Consider the following 23642-nt stretch of genomic DNA (forward strand, 5'->3'; position numbering starts at 1 on the left):
TATGGCTGCATAGTATTCCATGGTGTATATGTGCCACATTTTCTTAATCCAGTCTGTCACTGATGGACATTTAGGTTGATTCCAAGTCTTTGCTATTGTGAATAGTGCTGCAATAAACATACGTGTGCATGTGTCTTTGTAGTAGAATAATTTATAATCCTTTGGGTATATACCCAGTAGTGGGATGGCTGGGTCATATGGTACATCTAGTTCTAGATCCTTGAGGAATTGCCATACTCTTTTCCATAATGGTTGAACTAGTTTACAATCCCACCAACAGTGTAACAGTGTTCCTATTTCTCCACATCCTCTCCAACACCTGGTGTTTCCTGATTTTTTAATGATTGCCATTCTAATTGGTGTGAGATGGTATCTCATTGTGGTTTTGATTTGCATTTCTCTGATGGCCAGTGGTGATGAGCATTTTTTCATGTGTCTGTTGGCTGTATGAATGTCTTCTTTTGAGAAATGTCTGTTCATATCCTTTGCCCACTTTCTGATGGGGTTGTTTGTTTTTTTCTTGTATACTTGTTTGAGTTCTTTGTAGATTCTGGATGTTAGCCCTTTGTCAGATGAGTAGATTGCAAAAATGTTCTCCCATTCTGTAGGTTGCCTGTTCACTCTGATGGTAGTTTCTTTTGCTGTGCAGAAGCTCTTTAGTTTAATTAGATCCCATTTGTCAATTTTGGCTTTTGCTGCCGTTACTTAATATCTTGCTTCTAAAAGATGTATAGAGTGCCTATCTCATTTTGAATAATTTAAACTATAATTACATATAGGTAAACAAAGAAGAGGTAACCAAAATGACAAACAAGTATGTAATGCTCAGCACGCTTTGGTGAGCTGCTGAATATCAAAATACCGTATACATACCCTACAAGATGACTTCCAGCTACATCCAAGAATCTTTCTTCCAGAATCCTAATTAATAGTGTCCAAAATCATTACTTCCTGGGTCTCTTCAGATCAACAGATATCCACACTCCAGATATAAATTAAATTTTAAAATAGAATTTGCAGTTGAAATATAAAGTCATAGTGGCAAATTTATAAGATATATATTTTTTTTAAAGTTTAATCATGTCTTCCCTTATCAAAATGATTATCTACATTTTCTGCCTCACTCATTCTCTGCTTTTTTTTCCTAAACTAGTATAAATAAGTGAACTTTGTTCTGTTTTTTTTGGAGATGGAGTTTCGCTCTTGTTGCCCAAACTGGAGTGCAATGGCGCAATTCTCGGCTCACCACAACCTCCACCTCCTGGGTTCAAGCGATTCTTCTGCCTCAGCCTCCTGAATAACTGGGATTGCAGGCACGCGCCAATATGCCCATCTAATTGCAGGCATGTGCCACCATGCCCATCTAATTTTGTATTTTGTGTAGAGACGGGGTTTCTCCATGTTGGTCAGGCCACTCTCGAACTCCCGACCTCAGGTGATCCACCCACCTTGGCCTCCCAAAGTGCTGGCACTTCAGGCATGAGCCACCGCGCCTGGCCTTGTTCTAATCTTATATTACCACTTCTTACAGGTATCACAAGTATCAGAGCTAATTTTAATCATAAAATGCACAGTGGACATCATTAAAAGATCAGTAACTAATGTGCTATATGATGAAGAAACCTGCAAAGAGTGACCATGAAAATTAGAGAAGAATAAATATTAACATTAGCAAGTGTCTCTAGAATTTGCTTTCTTGAGAAATTCTCACAATTGTCTGTTCTTATGAAAATGGAATGAAATCTGTGTGACTTATAACATGACATTGCTTTACAATTCATTAGTGCAACGGTCTCCAAATTTAGGTTGCCCACACCCAAACAGGATGTATAATCTAATCCACTTGAGATTTCGAGAAAATATTAGAATTTACATTTACATTCAATTTTATCTCATTTTTTTAGTTTATATTTTTATGGGTATTTTTTTACTCTTTCTTTTTTTGAGATAGTCTTGCTCTGTTGCCCAGGCCGGAGTCCAGGTGCATGATCTTGGCTCACTGCAAACTCCGCCTCCTGGGTTCAAGTGATTCTTCTGCCTCAGCCTCCCAAGTAGCTGGGATGACAGGCGCGTGCCACCACGCCTGGCTAATTTTTGTATTTTTAGTAGAGATGGGGTTTCACTAAGTTGGCCAGTGTGGTCTCAAACGCCTGACTTCAAGTGATCCTCTCCCCTCAGCCTCCCAAAGTACTGGGATTACAGGCGTGAGTCAACGCACCCAGCCATATTTTTGCGGGTATTTTAAAAACATGTAACATTAGTACAAGAGTTTGAATGTGTTCATATATAATATGTAATATATATGTATCTATACACACTAATTACATACAGCTATTTATTTTAAAACTGTATCAGGAAGCACATATTCAAAAACCTTTTTTCTTTTTCGAGATGAGGTCTCGTTATACTGCCCAGGCTAGTCTCAAACTCCTTAGCTCAAGTGATCTTCCTACCTTAGCCTCCTGAGTTGGCTGAGATTGCCAAGTGTGTGCTACCAACCTCTGCAAAACCTGAAGCATATAATAAAAAGAATCTGGAAAAATATGATGATAATAATATAAAAACAGTTTGGAAAAATGTAACAGTAGAGCCACTTTTGACCTATAGAAAGTCATTTTCTTTCTTGCTGCTATCAGAAATGCTAATTGATTCAACAATGCCATTTGAAGGACTGTATTTGAACCACCAGTTTCTCCACATTTGCATCAAATCTACTAGGTATCCTTCACCTTTTCCTCAATTTGTAAATCTGTTCAGCAGAAGACTCACTTCTATACCTAAAATCCATAATTTTCTTCATCATAGAATAACTTTTCCGTTAACTTTCCCACTTCCCCTTAATATTTATTTACCTTTAAGTAAGATAAAATGTTTTCATAAGAACAGAGATGAAAAAATGAAGAATTCCAGACACTAACTTTTTTGTTTTTGAGTTCTTAATAGCAGTTCTGCAGGCTAGAAGTGCTGGCCTATGACTTGTGTGCCCTCTGCAATAAGCGCTAATACATCCGGGGGTACAAAGACTTCTTACCTCAGATTCACTCTCCCACCAGCTCTTTTATGTTTTCCATTGTTGCCTTACTTTCTTGATATCCACAGATCATATCAGCATTAATCTGACGCTTTCTCATGTCTTTTCTCACTTCTAGTCTCTTATGTACACATTGATTCTTTATTACTTCTCAGTTCTTTCAGGACAAGTCATTATGCGTTTTTTTCCATTAAATGACCAGATGCCTTTGTTTATCTTTGCAAAGCCAACATCTAGCACACTGTCTGGCAGACAACAGGTGCTCAATAAAAGATTGCTGAACCGAAGTTTGTTTCTTCAGCTCTTAATTATTTTTCTGTTGTTGACAAGTACTAAGCAGTTGCTGCTGCTGCTTAGCTCCAGAGAGTGCTCCTAACCCATGATCACCATGGGCTCTCCATGGTCACTTACAGGCCCAGGCCATTCCAAAAGTTTGATTTCCCAATATTCATTCATTAAACAAACATTTATTAGATGCTTATTAAGTACTCTTCAGACATTTATAGCCAAGATATACTGCCATGAAAAATTTAATAAATGCAAAACAAAAGCAATAAACTTAACAAACGATGTTCAATTTATCATTTGCTAAAATGACTTTATCTTTTATCAGATGCTAAAGTAAGTTTAGTGTCAGTACTGAGTTATGTTAAAGTCACTAAAAAATCTATGTGGTGTTATTTTGGTAGCAATTATCAATTTTCAGGAAAAACATTCAATTAAACAAAAACTGATTGACCACTTACATTATGCCAAACTTAAGAGATAGTTTGTACTACAAAAGTTCCTTGTCAAACAGACGTAAGATTTACCATCCTTTTGAAGATTAATAATCTACATTAACACAGAGAAACAACACTAGAAATCAGGAACATGGGTTCTGGAGTCTGCCTGGCTTCAAAACCCCAACTCTATCATTCACAAGTTGCTGACTATGGGCATATTGCCTAACCTACCAAACTGTTTCCTCATCCGCATATAAGATAATAAGAGTAGATTCTTAGCTAATAGGGTTATTATAAGGAGTCCATACCATTTTACATATAAAAGTGCTTCTACTATGGTACAACCAGTAAATGCTCAATAAATGTTATTTTAGTATATAAATTTATAAATTTAAGTTTAAGAAGTTCTACAAAACTAATCCAGTATTTCCCAATTTTGACCATGTAATCCATTTTCCTACAAAACACCCATTAACATTCTCTGCTACTTTAATTGTGTGCTGATTGTCTTTATTTTCCAGAAAGAAAGTCTCTATTTTTATGGTATCAAGTTATATTAACTAAACAAATCATGAAATTATGAAAACTTCAGTATAGAGGAAAGTACCTCAGTAACTGGAAGTTAACAGACAGCAAGACTTCTCTAGCACCTACTTACACCCTTCCCTTACCTTTGCCCTGCTTGTTCTTTCAGAAGAATGTCAAGTGATCCTTCAGTGAAACAAATTACACTGGTACATTTGTGCATATAATTAGAGTCACCATTCACTGCAAAGCTCTACTCAATAGATAACTTTTAATCAGGCTTTAAAATTCTACACATATCCTATTACAAAGATGAACACAATGGGTTTTATTGTGGGACATTTCCAAAACAAAGCCTTTTCAAGGAAATTTTGTCACTTTACTGCTTTTACACTCTATATTTCTATGGCTTGAGAATCTCCCATCAAATATTTCTAGATAGCAAATTATCAAAACAAACTGTGGTAAGCAGTCTCTGACATGGCTCCCAATGATCCCCACATCCTTGTATTTGTCTCTCCATGAGGGTTGGCTGGACCTAGTAACTCACTTCTCATGAGTAGAATACAGCAAAAGTGATGGGACGTCACTTCCAGCATTAGTCACAAAAAGATTATAACTTCCACATTACTGCCCCTTCTCTGTCTCTCAGAGCTCCCTCTCACTCTGAGTGAGTGAGACAATGGGAACCCCACTGTCATGTTATAAGCTGCCTACAGAGAGACCTATATGGCAGAAAACTGGTATCTCCAACAGCCATTGAGGACCTGTGAGACTAACAGCTACACGAGCAGGTTTTTAAGTGGATCCTCTCCTAATCAGGCCTTGAGATGACACAACCCCAGCTGATATCTTAATTGCAGTCCAGTGAGAGACCCAGAGCCAGAAGACCCACCTAAGCTGCACTAAGATTTCTGACCCACAGAAACCATGAAATGAGAAATGTGTGTTGCTTTAAGCCACTAAGTTTTGGGGTCATTTGTTACACAGCAATAAACTAATACACAAGTTAAAAGTTAACCTTAGAAAACTTCAGCAAAAAATAGATGTATTTAATCTTTCGGACACAATACCCCACATAATTCAAAACACACTGTTCGATTTTAAAATGCATTGCCTTCTTTTTTGTCTAATCCTAATTTTGCCTATTTTCTTAAGTGACTCTCCACAGATACATGTGTTGTTAACTAAGCTTTCCAAGAGGTATAAAAATTATGGCAAAGGTATTGTGAAGGGAGCATACCTAACATAAGGAATACTGAGATACTAGGTACAATGGACTTTTCAGATAAGTAGGTCTTAAAGTTGATTTTGTTTTATATATGTATATCAAACAAACTGATAAGAAAAAAAACCTCTAAAACTACCTATTCCAGGTGATAAAATGAAAAAGGATAAATAAAAAGAAAGAAAAACTAGAAAAAGGAATGAAAAAAATGTTCATTCAAAGAAGAAGAGGGAAAAGAACAGAAAACAAAAATCATACACACTAGAATCTATGATAAAACTTTTCAGTCACAAAATGAGCAATAACAATGTGAACTCCACTGCTGTGCTCAGGGCATCAAAACCATTAATTTCTCTTATTTAAATTATTTGTTGATCAAATACCTAAACTTTCCAAAATTTCACTAAAATTGACAGAACGTGCAACCTTGAATGCAATCAACAATTCAATCTTAACAGGTCACAGATTCTGCACACATTGACATCTAACCTTTTTTATGTAGGTCCAGAAGACGATGACCTAGAGAGCAAAAGTTTTATATCCTATTCCTGATCTGAAACACCCCAAGTACTCCAAATTCAGTTTTAACATAGCCCTGGAAAGTTATCAGACATTTATTCTCTTACTTGTCCAAGTACTGTACACATGATACCCTTTAAGTGTTACCCTCACTTTGCCTGCCACCCTATAGAACATTACAGCCCCCATCATCTCTAACTGATAATGATCCCCCTGTCACTGCTTACTTATTTTGCTTAGTCTCCTTCCCACAAGCCCTACCAGAATGTTTACTTAAAGGCACAGATTTTGTCTATCTTGTTCCTGATCTATTCCAAGCAACTATTTGAGTATCTGGTATAAAATAGGCCATCAGATATTAGCTCAATATTAAATAAATTATAGAAATAAACAATCTCTCATATGACCAAAACGCAAAACAGAGGGTACTAAAGAGAAAAAAAAAATGTTTTTAACCAGAATTTTTCAAATGCTAAATACTTTTCTGAATTTTTTTTTTTTTTAGAAAAGCAACATTTCAAAACAAAACAATCACAAGAAATTAAGTACTTTAAAATTTGGGCTAAAATCACAAGAAATTAAGTACTTTAACATTTGGGCTAAGGTTTCCTATTAAACTTACAAAGTTTCCTAGTGAAGGCCAGTAAAGGTCCATAAAAGAATTACTGTTTATTTCTTTCAAAAAGACACTTTAACAAGAAATACAAATCAAAATGCACCTATATTGAACTGAAGGACTACAGTCCAAGAACTGCAGAATTAATAATTCATCCTTTAAAGCATACAAACACATCACACAGAGTCTAGATCAGTGCTGTCTAACAGAAATAAAATGTGAGCTACATACATAATTTTGTTTTCTAGAAGTTACATTGAGTAAAAAAAGAAAGTAAATTTTAATATCATATTTCATGTAACCCAATATGTCTCAAATATCTCCAATGGGTAATCAATATTTTCAAATTCGATATTTAATATTATTCTTCTCATATAAGCCTTCAAATTTCAGGTGTGTTTTATACTTTATAGCACACCTCAACTTCGAATGCTGAATAGCCAAATATGGCTAGTGGCTACCACACTGGACAGTGGATTTCTACATTCTTTTAGGTAATAGTAAAATATAAAGGCATGTTGTGTTTGCATTTAAACAGTAAGAGAAATACAGAAAGATATCTTCTCTTTTTAAATATTAAAATTCACCTCTCATATCAAAGAATTCTAAGCTCTACTTTTTAAACCTAAGTTTTACTTAGTTCTGACTTTTATTACAATATGCCAAAAACTCCGCTGAAATTTAAAAGACTCAATAAGACTTCCACTGAAATATAAATTACACAGCCATGTATGCTTAATTTGTTTTGCAGAGCGGTAATAACACTCTGCACATGTGCATTTAATATCTGATAAAGGCTGGTGCATGCCTGTAATCCAAGCACTTTGGGAGGCCAAGGCAGGAAGATTGCTTGAGACCAGGCTTTTGAAACCAGCCTGAGCCACACAGTAAGACTCTCATCTCTACAAAAGTAAAAAAATTAAAGAAGTATATCTGATGAGGTAAAAAAGATTAAAATAACTTGTAATTCTAAGAATTATAATGCAATCAATTACAAATAGGCTGTGAAATATCTGCAAAAGCTTCCTTGATACCTTCTCTGTGTATATATTATGCGCAATTTTAACTGCTCTTTCCTTTGAAGGTATTTTTAATGATTCAGGAAATGTGGACTTCTGCTATTTTTCATATTTAAATATTTTTGTAATTGTGGTGTGTTATAATTTGAATGTTTTTCCCCTCCAAAACTCATATTGAAATTTGCCATTGTGGCAGTGTTAGGAAGTAACAGGTAATAGGGAGGTTTTGGGAGGTAATAGGGCCATAAGGGCTCAACCCTCAGGAGAGGAATTAATGCCCTTATAAACGGGCAAGCTAGACACCTTTTGCCTCTTGGCCCTTCTGCTTCCACACTGTAAAGAGAAAACAGTCTTCCCTCCAGGGAAGGCAGCATTCAAGGAGTCATCTTGAAATCAGAATCACCAAACCTGCCAGCACCTTGATGTTGGACTTCCCAACTTCCACAACTGTGAGTCAGTACATCTCTGTTCACTATAAATTACCCAATCTATAGTACCCTGCTATAGCAGCACCAAATATACTAATATATAATTTATTGACATATTTATCATAGATTTTATAATTACATAATATATATTTATATAATATTTTATTATATTAATAATATGTTAATATACAATGTATATAATGAGAAACATATTTGGTCTTTGTCCTAGGTTCCAGGCACAGAGATCCTAAAACCCTGGAAATTTCCTGACAGGTGAGTCTTTTGTTATTCACTACTGCCCCTATCCACCAACCTGAGTTTATGATAACAAAGTGATTTAGGATGGGGCCCTAAATAGCTTCAGGTTAAAGTTGGTTACTAGAAAGACCAAGTAATTAGAGGGTTGTAACTTTAAGTCCCACCCACTGACCTTCAGGAAAACTGAGCTCTACAAAAACTCTGTTACAAGATTCAGGATTCTAAGAGCTTCCAGGCTGGTGAGCATATCAAGGTGTTGGGAGGGTGGAATGAAGACATGGAAGCTCTGAGTGCACAGCCCCCATACCCTGTTCTATGCATTTCTTCTATTCAGATGTTCCTGAGTTGTATACTTCATAATAAACCAGTCAAGCGTTTTCCTGAGTTCTGTGAGCCATTTTAGCAAGTCACTGAAACTGAAGAGGCTCAGTTTCTGGGTTAAAACCTAAAACTGCACAGAGTATTCATCTACTTAACACTGTATACTCTCAGAGTTGACATGGAATTTGTTTGACAAAGCTAATCCTGTCATATTGTAAATGACTAAGAAAATGTACAAAATAATTTGAGAAAATCTCTTTGGCTTAGAGAATAAATTACCTCTATAAATAAAGGTAATTTATAAATAAAGGTAATTTACCTCTATAAATTACCTCTATTTTATAAAAATATAAAGAGAGAAAATGAGTAATGATAATGATGTTGAGAGAATGAATTATCCACTCAATATAATAAAACGGCCCACAATAAATGACAACTAGTTTATGTTGTTTTCCAGTAATGGTAAAACTCTTAATAATCCATCAATTTTATCTCACTCACTCTTCCTTATGTCCAACAGAATATATACTTCAAATACTTCTTAAGTTGGAAGCTATGTAAGATAGAATTATATAGTCTGTGGTTCTAGAAACAAATAAATTGGTCTACTTTGAACCAAAAGTAATGATTTTGGTATCACTGGTACTGTGATTTAATCACTGGTACTGTGATTAGGTACTGTGTAGCTCTAATCAGAATGATTTTAATCACAATAAATAGCAGAAATCAACTGATGCAGAGACATTAAATATAAGACTGAAGATTTAATTATCTGATCTAATAAGCAATTAGAAATCACTATGTTTCTTAGCTATCATGCTCTCAAAGTGATAATCATGACGGATTAGAAAAAAGAACCTGAGAGACAGTAATCTAGACACAAGAAAATAAACAGCTAGATTAGAACAGAACAAGCAAATAACTAGAATAGATAAGAGGTAGTGGGGAAAGGAAGAAAAAGGAACATATTTTAAGAACACAAGAGCTTAATTTACAACAGGGGTTGGCAAACTACAGCATGCAGGCCAAATATGGCTGCCTGTTTTTGCAAATAAAGTTTTATTGGAAAACAGCCATGCCCATTAGTTCTTGTACTGTCTATGGCTGCTTCACACTATAATGGTAGAGTTGAATAGTTACAACAGCAACTACATGGCCCACTAAAGCTAAATAATTTGCCACCTGGCCTATATTCATTTCCATTCACTATAGGACCGCCATAATAAAGTACCATAAATTGGATGGCTTACAACAATAGAAATTTATTCTCTTACAGATCTGCAGGTTAGAAAGAAGTTCAAAATCAAAGTGTCCACAGAATCATGCCCTCTCAAAGGCTCTAGGGGAGAATCTGTTCCATGCCTTTCTCTTAGCTTTGGTGTCGGCAGCAATCCTTAGCATTCCTTGATGTGCAGTTGTATAAAGCTAATCTCTGCCTCCGCTGTCACAGGGTCATTTTCTCTCCTGTTCTGTGACTCCACATGGTGTTCTCCTCTCTTAGCAGAACACCAGTCATATTGAATTAAGGGCCCACCCAACTCCGGTATGACTTTATCTTAACTACATCTGCAATGACCCTATTTCTAAATAAGGTCACATTCTGAGGTGCTGGGGTTTAGGACTTCAACATATGTTTTTAGAGAACACATTTCAACCCATATTTTGGCCCTTTACAGAAAAAGTCTGCCAACATCTACTTTAGAAGAAGAATCGAGAAATAGGTCCAGAGGTGCAACTGAACAACGAGAGATTAAAATAGCAAAACTGGGATTTTGTTTTACACATACTAAGTTTAAAGCAACAGTAAGAGTCCTCTAAAAACATCAGGCAGAAAGCAAAAGGTCAGGCATCTGGACTGGGTTAGAGATAGAGGAATCGGGGCAACCTGAAAATGGATGGTCATTCTCAGACAAACGTTTTGTATAGCAAGCCAAGAACTGATCTTTAGAGAATGTCTCCATTAGATAACAATGTTACTAGAGACTGTCACTGTTACATCACGAGATAATAATGTAGAAAATAATGTAATTTAGTATTATATAATCTGAAAAAGAAGCAATTCAACAGCGACAAATCCAACAAAGGCACTGAAGAGGCCTGAAAAACAACCAGGGGATTTGGTTAGAATGAGACAACACTCAAAGAAGACAACTTTTAGGGAGAAACTAAGGCAGAAACCAGACCAGTAGGGGAAATGGGAATGCTGAAAAACTGAAGACAGTAGGTACAGTAAATTAGCACGTTGGTGGTCTCCAATGAATCACATTTCCTGGTTATCTACATCTTTGTAGAATCTTCTTCCACATAGACTCTGAGCTTAGCCAAATGACTTGTTTTGGCCAATATATTAGCAACCACTGGCAAGCAGAGGCATGATAAACACTTGCACATGGGAACTTGCCTTCTTAGACACTAGCTGCCATGCTGTAATAAAGTCTGGGCTAGGCTCCTGAATGATGAGAGGTAACATAGAAAGAGATTATGCAGAATAAGAGGCTGTCTTAGATACTCCAGCCCCAACAGAGCTCCCAAGAGAATGCAATTTCCATAGTGACCTCAGCCCATATCTAAGGGAACAGAAAAACTGCCCAGTTGGGCCCAGTGATCCCACAGAATCAGGAGAAATAATAAACTGTTGTCATTTTAAGCCACTACATTTGGAGTGGTTTGTAAAGCAACAATAGATAAAATACAGTCAGAATAGGATACATGTTTGAGAAATACAATAACATGAGACTGAAAATTTTTATAAAACTGGGTAGACTTATATCCAAATGGGGAGAAAAACAGAAAAATCATGTAAATGTTTATAAAGGGTAAAATTAACACATCAAAAGAAAAACTAAAGATGTTGAAGAAGAACGCAATGAGCCACATGAGGAAAGAGAAAATTGAAGACTAGAAACAGAAATGCAATCATTCTGTTCTAAGACAATAGCAGGGAAAACACTTTTCCACCTACTTCATCACTTTCCTCTACTTCAATTCCACCATCTTTGTCATCATCCATTTGTTTATGTATTGTTTGAAGAGCTTCCAGACTAAATCTGTCTTCTTCTGTAAAGCATGGTGGACTCAGTGACATGCAAGGATCTGAAAGAGAACAAAGGGCAATTACTAACTTGCCATGCCAAAACAAAGGCTATAGTTAGAGAGTATAATTTAAAAGAAAACCAACAGAACTAAACTTCAGACTAAATTAAACTAAGAGACTTCAAAACATCTAGCAGAATATTCTTCACATCAAAAGTATAATATGTGAACACAACTGACTAAAAATAAATAATCCAATTTAGTTAACATTAGGCAACTACAACCAGGAGTTATGCCAGTACTAACTTCAGGTTATCCAAAAGCTCTACATCTTTAACCATTTCTTCTTATCCAACCTGAATATTTACTAATCATGATTTACTAATCATTCCCCCCACCAAAAAAACAGATGTTCTCCCTCCATTAAAAAAACAAGAAACACTAAAAATCACAGAATACAAAGTGCTATTTTTGCACAATCCAGTTTAATCAAAATGAGTACTAGAAAATATCACCAATAAAAAAGGAATGGAAATGTAGAATAGTCACATGACCCTTTTGTTTTCATTTTTCTGTTTAAGATAATCTAAGAGTCTACCCATATAGCTTTTTTCAAAATACATAACATTCCTAGGTTCAACTACAACAACAACAAACAAATGAAAAAGACTAACCAGATTTTTAAAAATCTTGTTCTTCATGTTATCTTTAATATACACTTACTGGTCAACCCTTTCCCTATGGAGTATATGTGAATCCTCACATTCAGGTTGTCAAAAATTAAGTTGGAAAGCATGAAACATTTTTCAATGGCTTAAAATCAGACTGCTGGAAATTACTTCCTGTGCACATAACTAGCAAACAACCTATATACCAAAATGGGAAAGTATTGCCAAAGCTTCACTTACACCCAATCTGGCTGACTGGTGGACTGACAAAATTCTAGGAACTTACTTCTCTTCTACTAAGTCACTACGATAATATTCCTTTAAAATGTCATCAGAACCACATATATTTCCAGAAGTAGTACGGCCTTAAAGTTGAAAGTGGTTAGCATAAGAGAGGGGTTAGCCACAGCTTACTTATCTCATCAATAGCCTATCATCTGGCCCTACTATCAATTACCTGTCATCAGTTAATTGTGGACAAATCACTTGTCCTTGTGTCTTAGTTGCCTCATCCCTAAAATAAAGCAAGTAGAGATGCTTACTAAGATCTATTGCAGCTACAAGGACCTAAGAATATCTAATTCTGTGCTTAGGCAGAAAAAAGCTGGGAGAAGAAAAGCCAATATTTGAGGCCCACAGATAATTTTATTTTCTAAGAAAAAAATATTCAAACTGACATTACCTAACATGTTCCAACTACAGCTGAAAAAAATATTTTGGTGATTTAACATTTTTAATAGTTTTAATTTAAAATCTAATTTTAATTTCTTTAGTCTTGGAAGGGAAGTAAACAGAAGAGAAAGGAAACTATAAAAGTAGGAAATGCAATTATAAGTTCTGTGTGATATATGAATATGTGTACATACAAATATTTAAAACGCCAGTTAAGATTTGCTAAAATTCAAGAACTTAGAGGCATAATGGTCAATTATGATCCCTAATTCACAAAACAATCAAGACCCTGATATGTCCATAAGTTTGAATTTATTTGCAATTATTTAAAAGATGCAAAATAGAAGATAAAATCTCAGGTACCAAAAGGACATATAGCGTAAAGATCTGTATATAATATGTCATTGCCTCCAGCAGACCTATTTTTTACACATAGTTTGATCTGCTAAAAAAAAAAAAAAAGTGAAGGTGTTCACTGCAACTGGTATATAAGGAAAGGGCCAGCATCTCTTACTCTGATTAAATAGGTTACTGTTGTGAAAGTCTCTAACAGGAGTCAACAGTGAGGACTGTATAACCATAGAAAGCTTTAAGAGAAATTAGGAGCAACATGACTTGAAAAAGTCATATGAAAATAAAATTGGTAATTATTTACTCAAATAGGCATATTTCATAAACATTAGCTAATCTACTAAAACACTCTCTCTCAAGTCTACTTCAAGATGTTAATACTTCTCCATGAAGTCTTTCGTAAACACTTTTTCCTAGTGATCACTTCCTTCTCTGCACTCCATTCAATCCACTCAACAACTACCTAATGAGCACCTACCACATGTAAGGCACCAGAAATAGCACGGTGAACAAAACAGACAAAAATCTTCACAAAACGTATATTTTACTGGGGACTATGAACCTAACAAGATAAATAAGTAAAAGGTATAGGCATGTTAGTAGTGATAAACATTTAAGGAGAAAATGAAAAGCAGATATGAAATGTTAAGGGATTTGAAATTTTCCAATATATCTTCATTTTCTAATCATTCTACCTAAGTCCTCACTTAATGCTGTACTTGATTAAGCTTTAATTGCCTTATGTGTCATTTTTGTCCATACAACTAAGATTATGAACAGGGAAGGGACCATGTTTCTCCACTTCTCACATAATACCCATTTTAGCTGAACATATTTTAAGCCTCTGATAAATTCTGTTACTTCATTTATTAACTAAATCACAAACTTCTAGGCTTCTATCCTGTGCAAGGCATTAGGAATTAAAGAGATAAGAGAGTATCCATACTCAAAAAAGCTCACAGTTTAGTGAGAAGGAAGACATGTAGACTCCTACAATATATTATGTTAGGTAAAAGTTTTCTAGAGGTAAACTTGAAGAATTTTAAATCATCTGTAGTTGATGACCTTGAGAAGAGAGAACAGCATGCCTAGAAGCAGCATCATACATTCAGTGACATAAAAGAAAAAAAAAAAACACAAAACATTCAGAAAAATGTAAGTGGTTTAACATGTCTGTAGCACAGAGATACCAACATACAGAAAACAGAAGATCAGGTAGAGATGCTAAAAGGCCAGATCTCCAAAAGCTCTGTTTTTCATACTAGGATATGTGGATTTTTTTCCTAAAAACACTGAGAAGCTACTCATGGAATTTCAAGGAGGGGAATAACACAATCAGATTCATTTAAAATCTGATAACTCTGGTGACAATGGAATGGGATAATGGCAATTCACCAGATCCCTCTGGGTGACAGTGGAATAGGATGGTGGCAAGACTGAGAGACACAGCTGACAGTCAGCCTGGCAGCACTCAACAGACCATGCCTCTAAGGAACAGAAACGGTAGATGATGAGACCACTCTAGGGTTTGGTGTTTTGCCAAGTTGCAGCAGCAGAGGAAAGACAGGGGTTGAAGTTATGGCAACAGTGATCCATTTCTTCACATGAAATTTTATTTCCTTTAAAGTATGACTCAAGGCTATTACAAATCTAATTTAGAATAGCTGTGAATTCTGAACTCTATTACCTGTTCTAATGTCTCTTTTCATTTTTAGTTATTTACCTTCTAGGTTAATTCAGCACATGTGATCATTTTAACTCAGCTGGCCTATATTTATTTTAAAATATTCAACTTGCCAAAAAAGGTTTGTGTCTAAAATTATAACAGTTTCAAAGGCAATTGCTACTAATATTGTTCTCCTTTGCTTATATTTTAGATACTTTCTTTAGCTACCCCAAATGCCCCAGTGCACATCAGGTACTCCATACTAGTACATCTTCCTCATCTAAACAGAATTCACTCACTAATTTAAACATGATATGGAGTGCCTATAATATGTCAGGCTCTGTGGTTGATGCTGGGCACACAAGGCAACAACTAAGACAAATATTCTCCCCTCAGTGCCCTCACCTTGTGTTAAATGCAACATGGTGTGATATAGCTTTTGAGTATTATACGCTAATATATCATATTGTTAACAGCTGCACTTTGCGCTGAGGGAAAAGGAACCAGTTGCAACAGAATGAGACCTAACCCAAGTCAGTTATCAACACCATTATTAAATTCCACCTTGTTGTCCTGTAACTAGAGCCAAATGCTCAGTATGGTTCTACAGAAATAAAGTAAAATGAATTAGTTATTTCACCCATTAAGAAATATCTACTACAGGCTGGGCACAGTGGCTCACACCTGTAATCCCAGCACTTTGGGAAGCTGAGGCAGGCGGATCACCTGAGATCAGGAGTTCGTAACCAGCCTGGACAACATGGCGAAACCCCGTCTCTACGAAAAATACAAAAATTAGTCGGGCATAGTGGCACGCTCCTGTAGTCCCAGCTACTTGGGAGGCTGAGGCAGAAGAATTGCTTGAACTTGGGAGGCAGAGGTTGCAGTCAGCCAAGATCATGCCACTGCACTCCACCCTTGGCAACAGAGTGAGACTCCGTCTCAAAAAATATATATAAATAAAAAATTAAAAAGGAAGAAAATTATCTACTGCATTCTAGAAACCAATACTGTTTTATCTTCATAATTTATTCCCTGCAACCCTGTATGGGGCAGATAATATCTCTATTTTCCAGATGAGGAAATAAGATTCATGAGTAACTTGCTTAAGATCACACTACTAGAAATAACAACTGGGATTCTAAGTATTCACAACTCCAAATCCATGTCCAAGTGTCAGTATAGCGAACATAAATGGGTCAGTGTCACCAGCATCAGAGAATTAAGTATCGCTATCACAGATATTGCCAGGACCTGGCTGAGGAGCTGACTGCACCAAGAAGCATAAATGTGCCCCGTGGAAGGAGATCATGAGACACTTGTGGAATAATACTCACAATCTAGAATACATATCTATACGTCCTGCCTTGCTTTTCCTTTAGATAATCTATCTCCACTTTAATTCGCACTCCCCTTGAACAAACCATTATATTAAGTATATTGTATCATAACTTGTGTATCATAACATAAACTTAACTACTGTATCATAACATCAACTTGATTGAGAACATGCATTGTATTAATTTTGTCTTCTCAGTATCTACCACAGTGACATATTTGTTGAATGGTTTAAGCATATGTAAATATTAGAAGCCAAATGAATTAGCTTCTAAATACAATTCATTTATGTAGCAAATATCTAAATGGCAGAGTCTAGGGTACCTTTTGTGTACCCAGGCAAAAATAAATGAAATTAAAGATGGCAGATGCAATGACAAATATACAAATACACAATGGTGGCAAAACTAAGGGAATAGTCACATCTACATGCACAGCAAGAAAGGCTTCAAAGAGAAAGTGACATTTACATTGATTCTTGAAAAATGAGCAAGTGTTCTCTAGGAAGACAGGTATAGGCAAGAGCATAAGTTAATGATTATTATATAACAAAAGTTATAGTGATAATAACTATCAATATGGAGCATCCTTGTATTTATATTGAATAAAATATATATACATAAAAATTAAGTGTTATACATTTCACTCTCCCTACAAAGTAGGCATTATTCCCATTTAATTAGATAATTAACAGAAAAAGTATAAGCGAAGGCCAGATTATGGAGGGATCTACAGACTATCCTAAAGGAGAAAAAAACATTAATAAATTATTCACTGAAAGCCCTAACTTGCAGTTTCCTCCACGTGCAAAACTCTTTCTCCCAGATATATCCATGGTTGGTTAACTCCTTTCATTCCAACTTAAATGATCCTCCTCAGAGGCCATCTTATTTCCCTATCTAAGATAGCCTTCTCCTTCACTCTTTCTACTTGTTTTTCTTAATAGCGCTTTACCACAGGACAGTATGTGAGTTGATTCATTTGCTAACTCTCCCGCCATAATGCAATCATGAGATCACAGGCTTTGTTCTGATCATTCCTCTTTGCCCAGTGCCTACACCAGCACTGGCACACAGTAAGTGCTCAAAATACATTTGTTTACTAAATTACTTACCTAACTGGACTTTCAATATAAATATATCTGTTCACTAAATTACTTACCTAATTGGATTTCCAAAATGTTTGAAAGAAAAAAACTTTTCAAGAAATAATTTGGCTGATTAGAAAAGCAGGATGGAGAAATTAACAAAACTCATCTTTTAACACTGAATTTAAACCTAAGTAGTTAGTAGAAATCTAGTAACATTACTATTCTGCTTAAAACTATTCAGAACTCCCCCGGCCTAAAGTAAATTCTATTCACTGTCAAATATTATTGTTTAAATACTTATTGAACAAAATATGCAACATACCATGCAAAAATAACCAAGGGGAAACTTTAAAATATTTAAGACAGTCAGTCCTTAAGGCTCTTATACTCTAGTAATAAAGTGAAAACTCCATGAAGTCAAAAATAAAACCTGTTTTATTGATTACTATACAATATTACAATGTATAGTTACTACATATAGTATAATACTATATTACTATGTATAATTACTACTGTTATACATCTTATATATAAATTACTATTGTATGTTACCAAATCTAATACATAATTTGCCTGACTTTTACATGTAAGCAATTGCATTTTCAGTGACCTTATGAAAGTGAAACTGAATTTTGGTAACTGGGAGTAGAAAAAGGGAAAACAAGAATAAACACAAACAGGAAATAAGATGAGCTCTGGAACCCACAATAATCACAGACTGGCTAGCAGGCTATTTCTCAACTGAGAGTGGTAAGGCCTCCTCCCTGCTTATTCACCCACTCTCAGCTGCTACTGGTGGTCAATGGCGGGGGTGTTGTGGAGGGCAAGAACACTGAGTTAACTGCCATGCCCAAGCCTGACAAGTCCCACACAACAAAGAACTGTCTTCTGCTATACCAACAGTACTCCCCAATGGAAAGAAGAAACACTGGCAAAAGACAGGTGGAGCAGCAATCAAAGGATAATGTGTCAGTTTCATTTTTAATCTACAGCATATGTTTGCTACCAAAGAATGCCTATCACAACAGTCTAGGCAGGAAGTAATAAATATAAACTACAGAAATGATAGTGGGGATAGAAGGAAAAGATCACACTGAAGTGAGAACTAAATATATTAAGAGAAAACAGACAAATATGACTGGCATTTCAGGCCTAAATGTCATCCTAGATAAAACAAAGGTACATTTTCACCTATCTGGCTGAGCCACATCAAACACAGAAATACAAATTGCATCAAATGCTATTCTCTTTGCCTTCACTAGAGGAATAAATATGCCATATTCTATATTTTGTCATCATAGTCGATATATGGGAGGAGTACAGTTCAGAAACTTAAAAAAGTAAGAGCTTAAGAAATAAATCAAGCTGAAAAAAGTGAAGTCTTCAGAGCTAGGTTCCCTCCTGAAATACTATTTAAGTCTGCAAATTTCATGCAGAAAAGAACAACTAAGAAGGGGAGCCAGGTGACTCAATCACAAACCAAGGACTGCAGCCCGCTAACAGTGTTTAACAGCACATGCCGCCAAGAACTTGGCTTACCACGCTGGCAGCTATTTAATGAATCTCATGATAAGGATTTTCTTAATTACTACTGGTAAGATAACTTTTTAAATAAGTATTGTTTGTATTTAGTACTTCCACTAATCGCTCATGCATTTATCAAATCAAATACTTCAGTACTTCTAATATTCAATATGAGTATTTTCAGAGTAAATTCTCTAGAAAATTTTCAGGTGTCATTTTTCAGTATACCAAAGACCTGATTCAAACTCCAAAGGAGAGTGAATAATGTCTTCCTTCTCTTCTGATACCCTCTCTAGGGCAAAGTCTACTTCATATTCCTAGTATTCCCTTATATTTCCAGTACCTAGCATACTACAAACACCTAGCACATAATGGGATTAATGGTTATTTCTCCAAAAAAAGTAATGCATAAATAATAAAAGTTGCTGCATATTTTTTAAGAGAAAAATGAGTTTCAGCCTTTTATACATGTTACCTGTTACATGATGATAGGCATTCAAAAAATACTAACATTTATTGAGAACATATATTACATGCCAGAACAACAAATGAGAAAGGGAAAGTTGTAACTGGATTAGGTATACTAAATGCTATACCAGGAATGCTATAAAAATGCAGGCAAAGGACTCTACATAATCTCTGATACCTATTCAAACTTCTGAAAAGTTCAACAATTAAAGGAGAAAGACCTTACCAACAGAAGGCTGAGAAACCACTGCAGATGTTCTATAATTATGGCTTAAGTACTATTCTGAACAGAAAATACAGACCTTTGGTGAAAACGCCTTCTGACTGATGGCTGCCTCTTAGAACTCTGAATCTCTGTAATCACTCACTTTGCATAAAAAGTACCTGCTAATTTACCTGGACCCTAGCAAAAACAGTTTCCCCTGATTGTTAGCTAAAAGTTCCCCTAAATAATTGCTAACTTCATCTATACCTTTCAAATGTTTTATTTCATTTATTTTATTTTATTTTTATTTATTTATTTATTTGAAACAGTCTCACACTGTCACCCGGGCTGGAGTGCAGTGGCACGATCCCGGCTCATTGCAACCTACACCTCCTGGGTTCAAGCGATTCTCCTGCCTCAGCCTCCTGACTACCTGGGACTAGAGGCACCCACCACCACGCCTGGTTCATTTTTGTATTTTTAGTGAAGACGAGGTTTCACCATGTTGGCAAGGCTGGTCTCAAACTCCTGACCTCAGGTGATCGGCCCACCTCGGCCTCTCAAAGTGCTGGGATTACAGGCGAGAGCCACTGCACCCAGCCCCAAATGTTTTAAATAGACTATCATACAAAACTCAATTCCTTAGGTCCCTTCCCACTTTCCAGAGACATTTAAAAAGTTATCATATTCTTATTATTTCATTCCTACATATTTCCCCTTCTGTACCCCACCACGCCACCACCAAGCAACTTAAATTCCTGCTGATCTCAGAGTCTTTCTAAAAGTGGGAACCAGAAGGCAATGTCTCTGCCTCAACAGCTGTCTTATTAATATGCAATTCATTTACTAACGCACTCCTCTATCCAAAAAGTATCTACACTTATATTCATGGTTAACCAATATGTTCCTTCAGTGTATCTAAATAAACGAGTATTCATACAGCTGTATTTATCCCTATATTCACTGACAGCTATCTAATTATTTTTATTTTAGTTTGTTTTTTTGGTTTTGGTTTTTATTTGTTTGTTTGTTTGTTTTTTGAGACAGAGTCTCACTCCATCACCCAGGCCGGAGTGCAGGGGCATGATCTCAGCTCACTGCAACCTCTGCCTCCGGGGTTCAGGCAATTCTCCTGCCACAGCCTCCCAAGTAACTGGAATTACAGGCGCTCACCAACGTGCTCAGATAATTTTTGTATTTTTAGTAGAGATGGGATTTCACCAAGTTTGGCTAGGCTGGTCTTGAACTCCTGACCACAAGTGATCCACTCAAAGTGCTGGAATTACAAGTGTGAGCCACCATGCCCAGCCAGACAGTTTTCTAATTTTCTCCACTGTTTTATACTATAAATTCCTAGAAAACAATAATGTTTCTACATGTAACATTGTTGTATCTGTCATATCTTAGAAAATAGTTGACTAGGTGCAAAAAAAAGAAAGTAAACAGGTGCATGCAAATTTCTTGACTCCTGGTTTCCAGGGATGCTATTGAAAATTTAATGAAAAATATCTTAAGCAAAAGATCTGGGTGCGCACATATATAGAATCGCAGAAGGAATTCCCAACTTCTCTCCAAAGATCAGAAAAATCTCATTGACTTACACAAGTGAAACCAAAGTGACCAAAATAATCAAGAACCAGGATTCCAAGCAGCACTGGCCCTTTTGAGACCCTATCTCATGCTACTAACATTTTCATTAACAATGTTATAAGCACAGAGAAGTGAAAGAGCTTTGCTTATTTGTATTTATTTTGTGTTGTTTTCGAGGGCAGAATATGGTAATTCCAAGCTACAACTACAACACCGTGAATGTACACAGTGCTACTGAATTGTACGCTCAAAAATGGTTAAAATGATCTATTTTATGTTATGTATATTTTGCCACAATAAAAGCTACAACCAAACACAAGCTACAGTGAACAAAGATGATTAATACTATCTTAACTATATCAACACTAGAGAAATAAAGAGAACATTGTCGTTAGTTCCAGGCACTGATTCAAGTGCAATACATTGTTTTACTTCCCTCTCAGTACAAGAACTTTTAACAACAATCATGCAAAATAAAATATGTACCACAATTTTACAGATGAGAAAGGTTGAAAGGTCTATAGAGAAAAACATAACTTTCAATTCATTCTCACCCTGCCACTTACATATAACTTCGGGAAAGTTATAACAACTTTGCCTTAATTTCCTCACCTGTAGAATTGAAATAATAGCACCCTTGCAAGGCTATTGTTAGACATGACATGTCTATGTATAAAACACCTAACAGAGTATGGCACATATTTGTAACTCAAGAGATAACTAAATACTATCATGGAAAGACAGTAAGTAGCAAGGTGCCTACGGTAATTAGTTAATAAATGACACAGTCGGAATTTAACGCTTAGTCTCCTGAAATCTAAGTCTAGCTTTCTGTTATATTACTGTTACCTTAACAGCTATCAAAAATATATTTTATTTTCCTAAGAGACAAGGTCTCACTCTGTTGCCAACGCTGAAGCAAAGCGGTGCAATCAAAGCTCACTGCAGCCTCAAATGCCTGGGCTCAAGCAATCCTCGTGCCTCAGTTTCCCAAAGTGCTGGGATTACAGGCATGAACCACCATGCCTGGCCCAAAAATATCATTCTTTCATTTAGAATGAAAATGAGACTTTGTTCTAAATCTTTTGATGGATTCCAAAACCAAATATAGTCTAAAATACAAAGAGAGAGGATAAAAGCAGCAATAGAGCATTTACTGTATTACATATAACAATGACTGTGACCACATACAGTGACTCACGCCTCTAATCCCAACACGTTGGGAGGCTGAGACGGGTGGATCACTTGAGGTCAGGAGTTCGAGATCAGCCTGGTCAACATGGTGAAACTCTGTCTCTACTAAAAATACAAAAATGAGCTGGGCATGGTAGCATGTGCCTGTAATCCTAGCTACTTGGGAGGCTGAAGCTGGAGAATCGCTTGAACCCGAGAGGCGGAGGTTGCAGTGAGCTGAGATCGGACCACTGCATTCCAGGCTGGGTGACAGCAAGACACTGTCTCAAAACAAACAAACAAAATGACTGGGTGCTTTACTTGATTATCTACTTCAAATGCCATGTTAGTCTCAGACTACCACTTCTCATGATGACTAAACCAAGGTTCTCATAGGAAAAGTAATTTGCCCAAGGTTAAACACCTGGTTAACTGTTGTGCTGAAATTCAGCCCAGGTCTGTCCAAATCCAAAGAACTCTATCTTTCCCTATATCTCACAACCTGTCAAGAAAAAGGTTTTCTAGTTTTAAAAATACCCAAAAAAGAATATTCTGAAAGTAAATTCCAAAACAGGAACTCTAAAAGCAGGTTCATTAAAGCTATCACTTCCTAGAAGTATAACCTCTAAAGCACTCTTCTTCAAAAAGGAAATGCTCATTTAAGACCTAAGTGTTGCTATGTGTTCATTGGATTTTTTTTTTTTTTGAACAATTATTTTAGAAAGTTCTTAATGTTTGTAAGTGAAAACATTTCCAACTAAGAAGCAGAGTCCCACCAATTTGGTCTCAGCAACAAAAATGGGTAATTCTCCTTCCATGTACTGTTCCAAACTAACAGATTTACAAAGCTATGCTACAATCATAAGGGAAGAGGGGAGAACCAGACATATGTGCACTGTGCCAACGGCACAGCAAGGGAAATGAGGCCAGACCAGGGACTTGATGTTCAGTGATATTTGTAAATTAAATATTTTTAAGTTGGGAACTGCTTATACAACATGTAAAGAAACAACCAACCAATCCCTTTTCTCATGAATAAACCTCCAAAAATAGAAAGTCTTTTTTGTTTTTGTTTTGTTTTGTTTTGTTTGGGGAGAGGGAAGTCTTACAAAACCCTTCCACATTAAAGTTACGATAATTTAGCTTCTAACACACAGGGCTCTAAAGTAATGAACAGTTGCAAAGTGTACTGAA

The 23642-nt window shown here is 36.0% G+C and overlaps 1 protein-coding gene across 3 annotated transcripts in view; it reads right to left on the reverse strand.

Moving 5' to 3' along the window:
* STIM2 (stromal interaction molecule 2) overlaps positions 1–23642 on the reverse strand; it is a 166082-nt gene that overhangs the window by 95812 nt on the left and 46628 nt on the right. For all 3 annotated transcript variants that reach the window (XM_023223031.1, XM_023223032.1, XM_023223030.2), the window contains exon 2: positions 11633–11763. In XM_023223031.1, the coding sequence (XP_023078799.1) occupies positions 11633–11763 (131 nt within the window). The remainder of the gene's footprint in view (positions 1–11632; positions 11764–23642) is intronic.

Source organism: Piliocolobus tephrosceles, chromosome 3 (assembly GCF_002776525.5).
Source record: "Piliocolobus tephrosceles isolate RC106 chromosome 3, ASM277652v3, whole genome shotgun sequence".
Lineage (NCBI taxonomy): Eukaryota > Metazoa > Chordata > Mammalia > Primates > Cercopithecidae > Piliocolobus > Piliocolobus tephrosceles.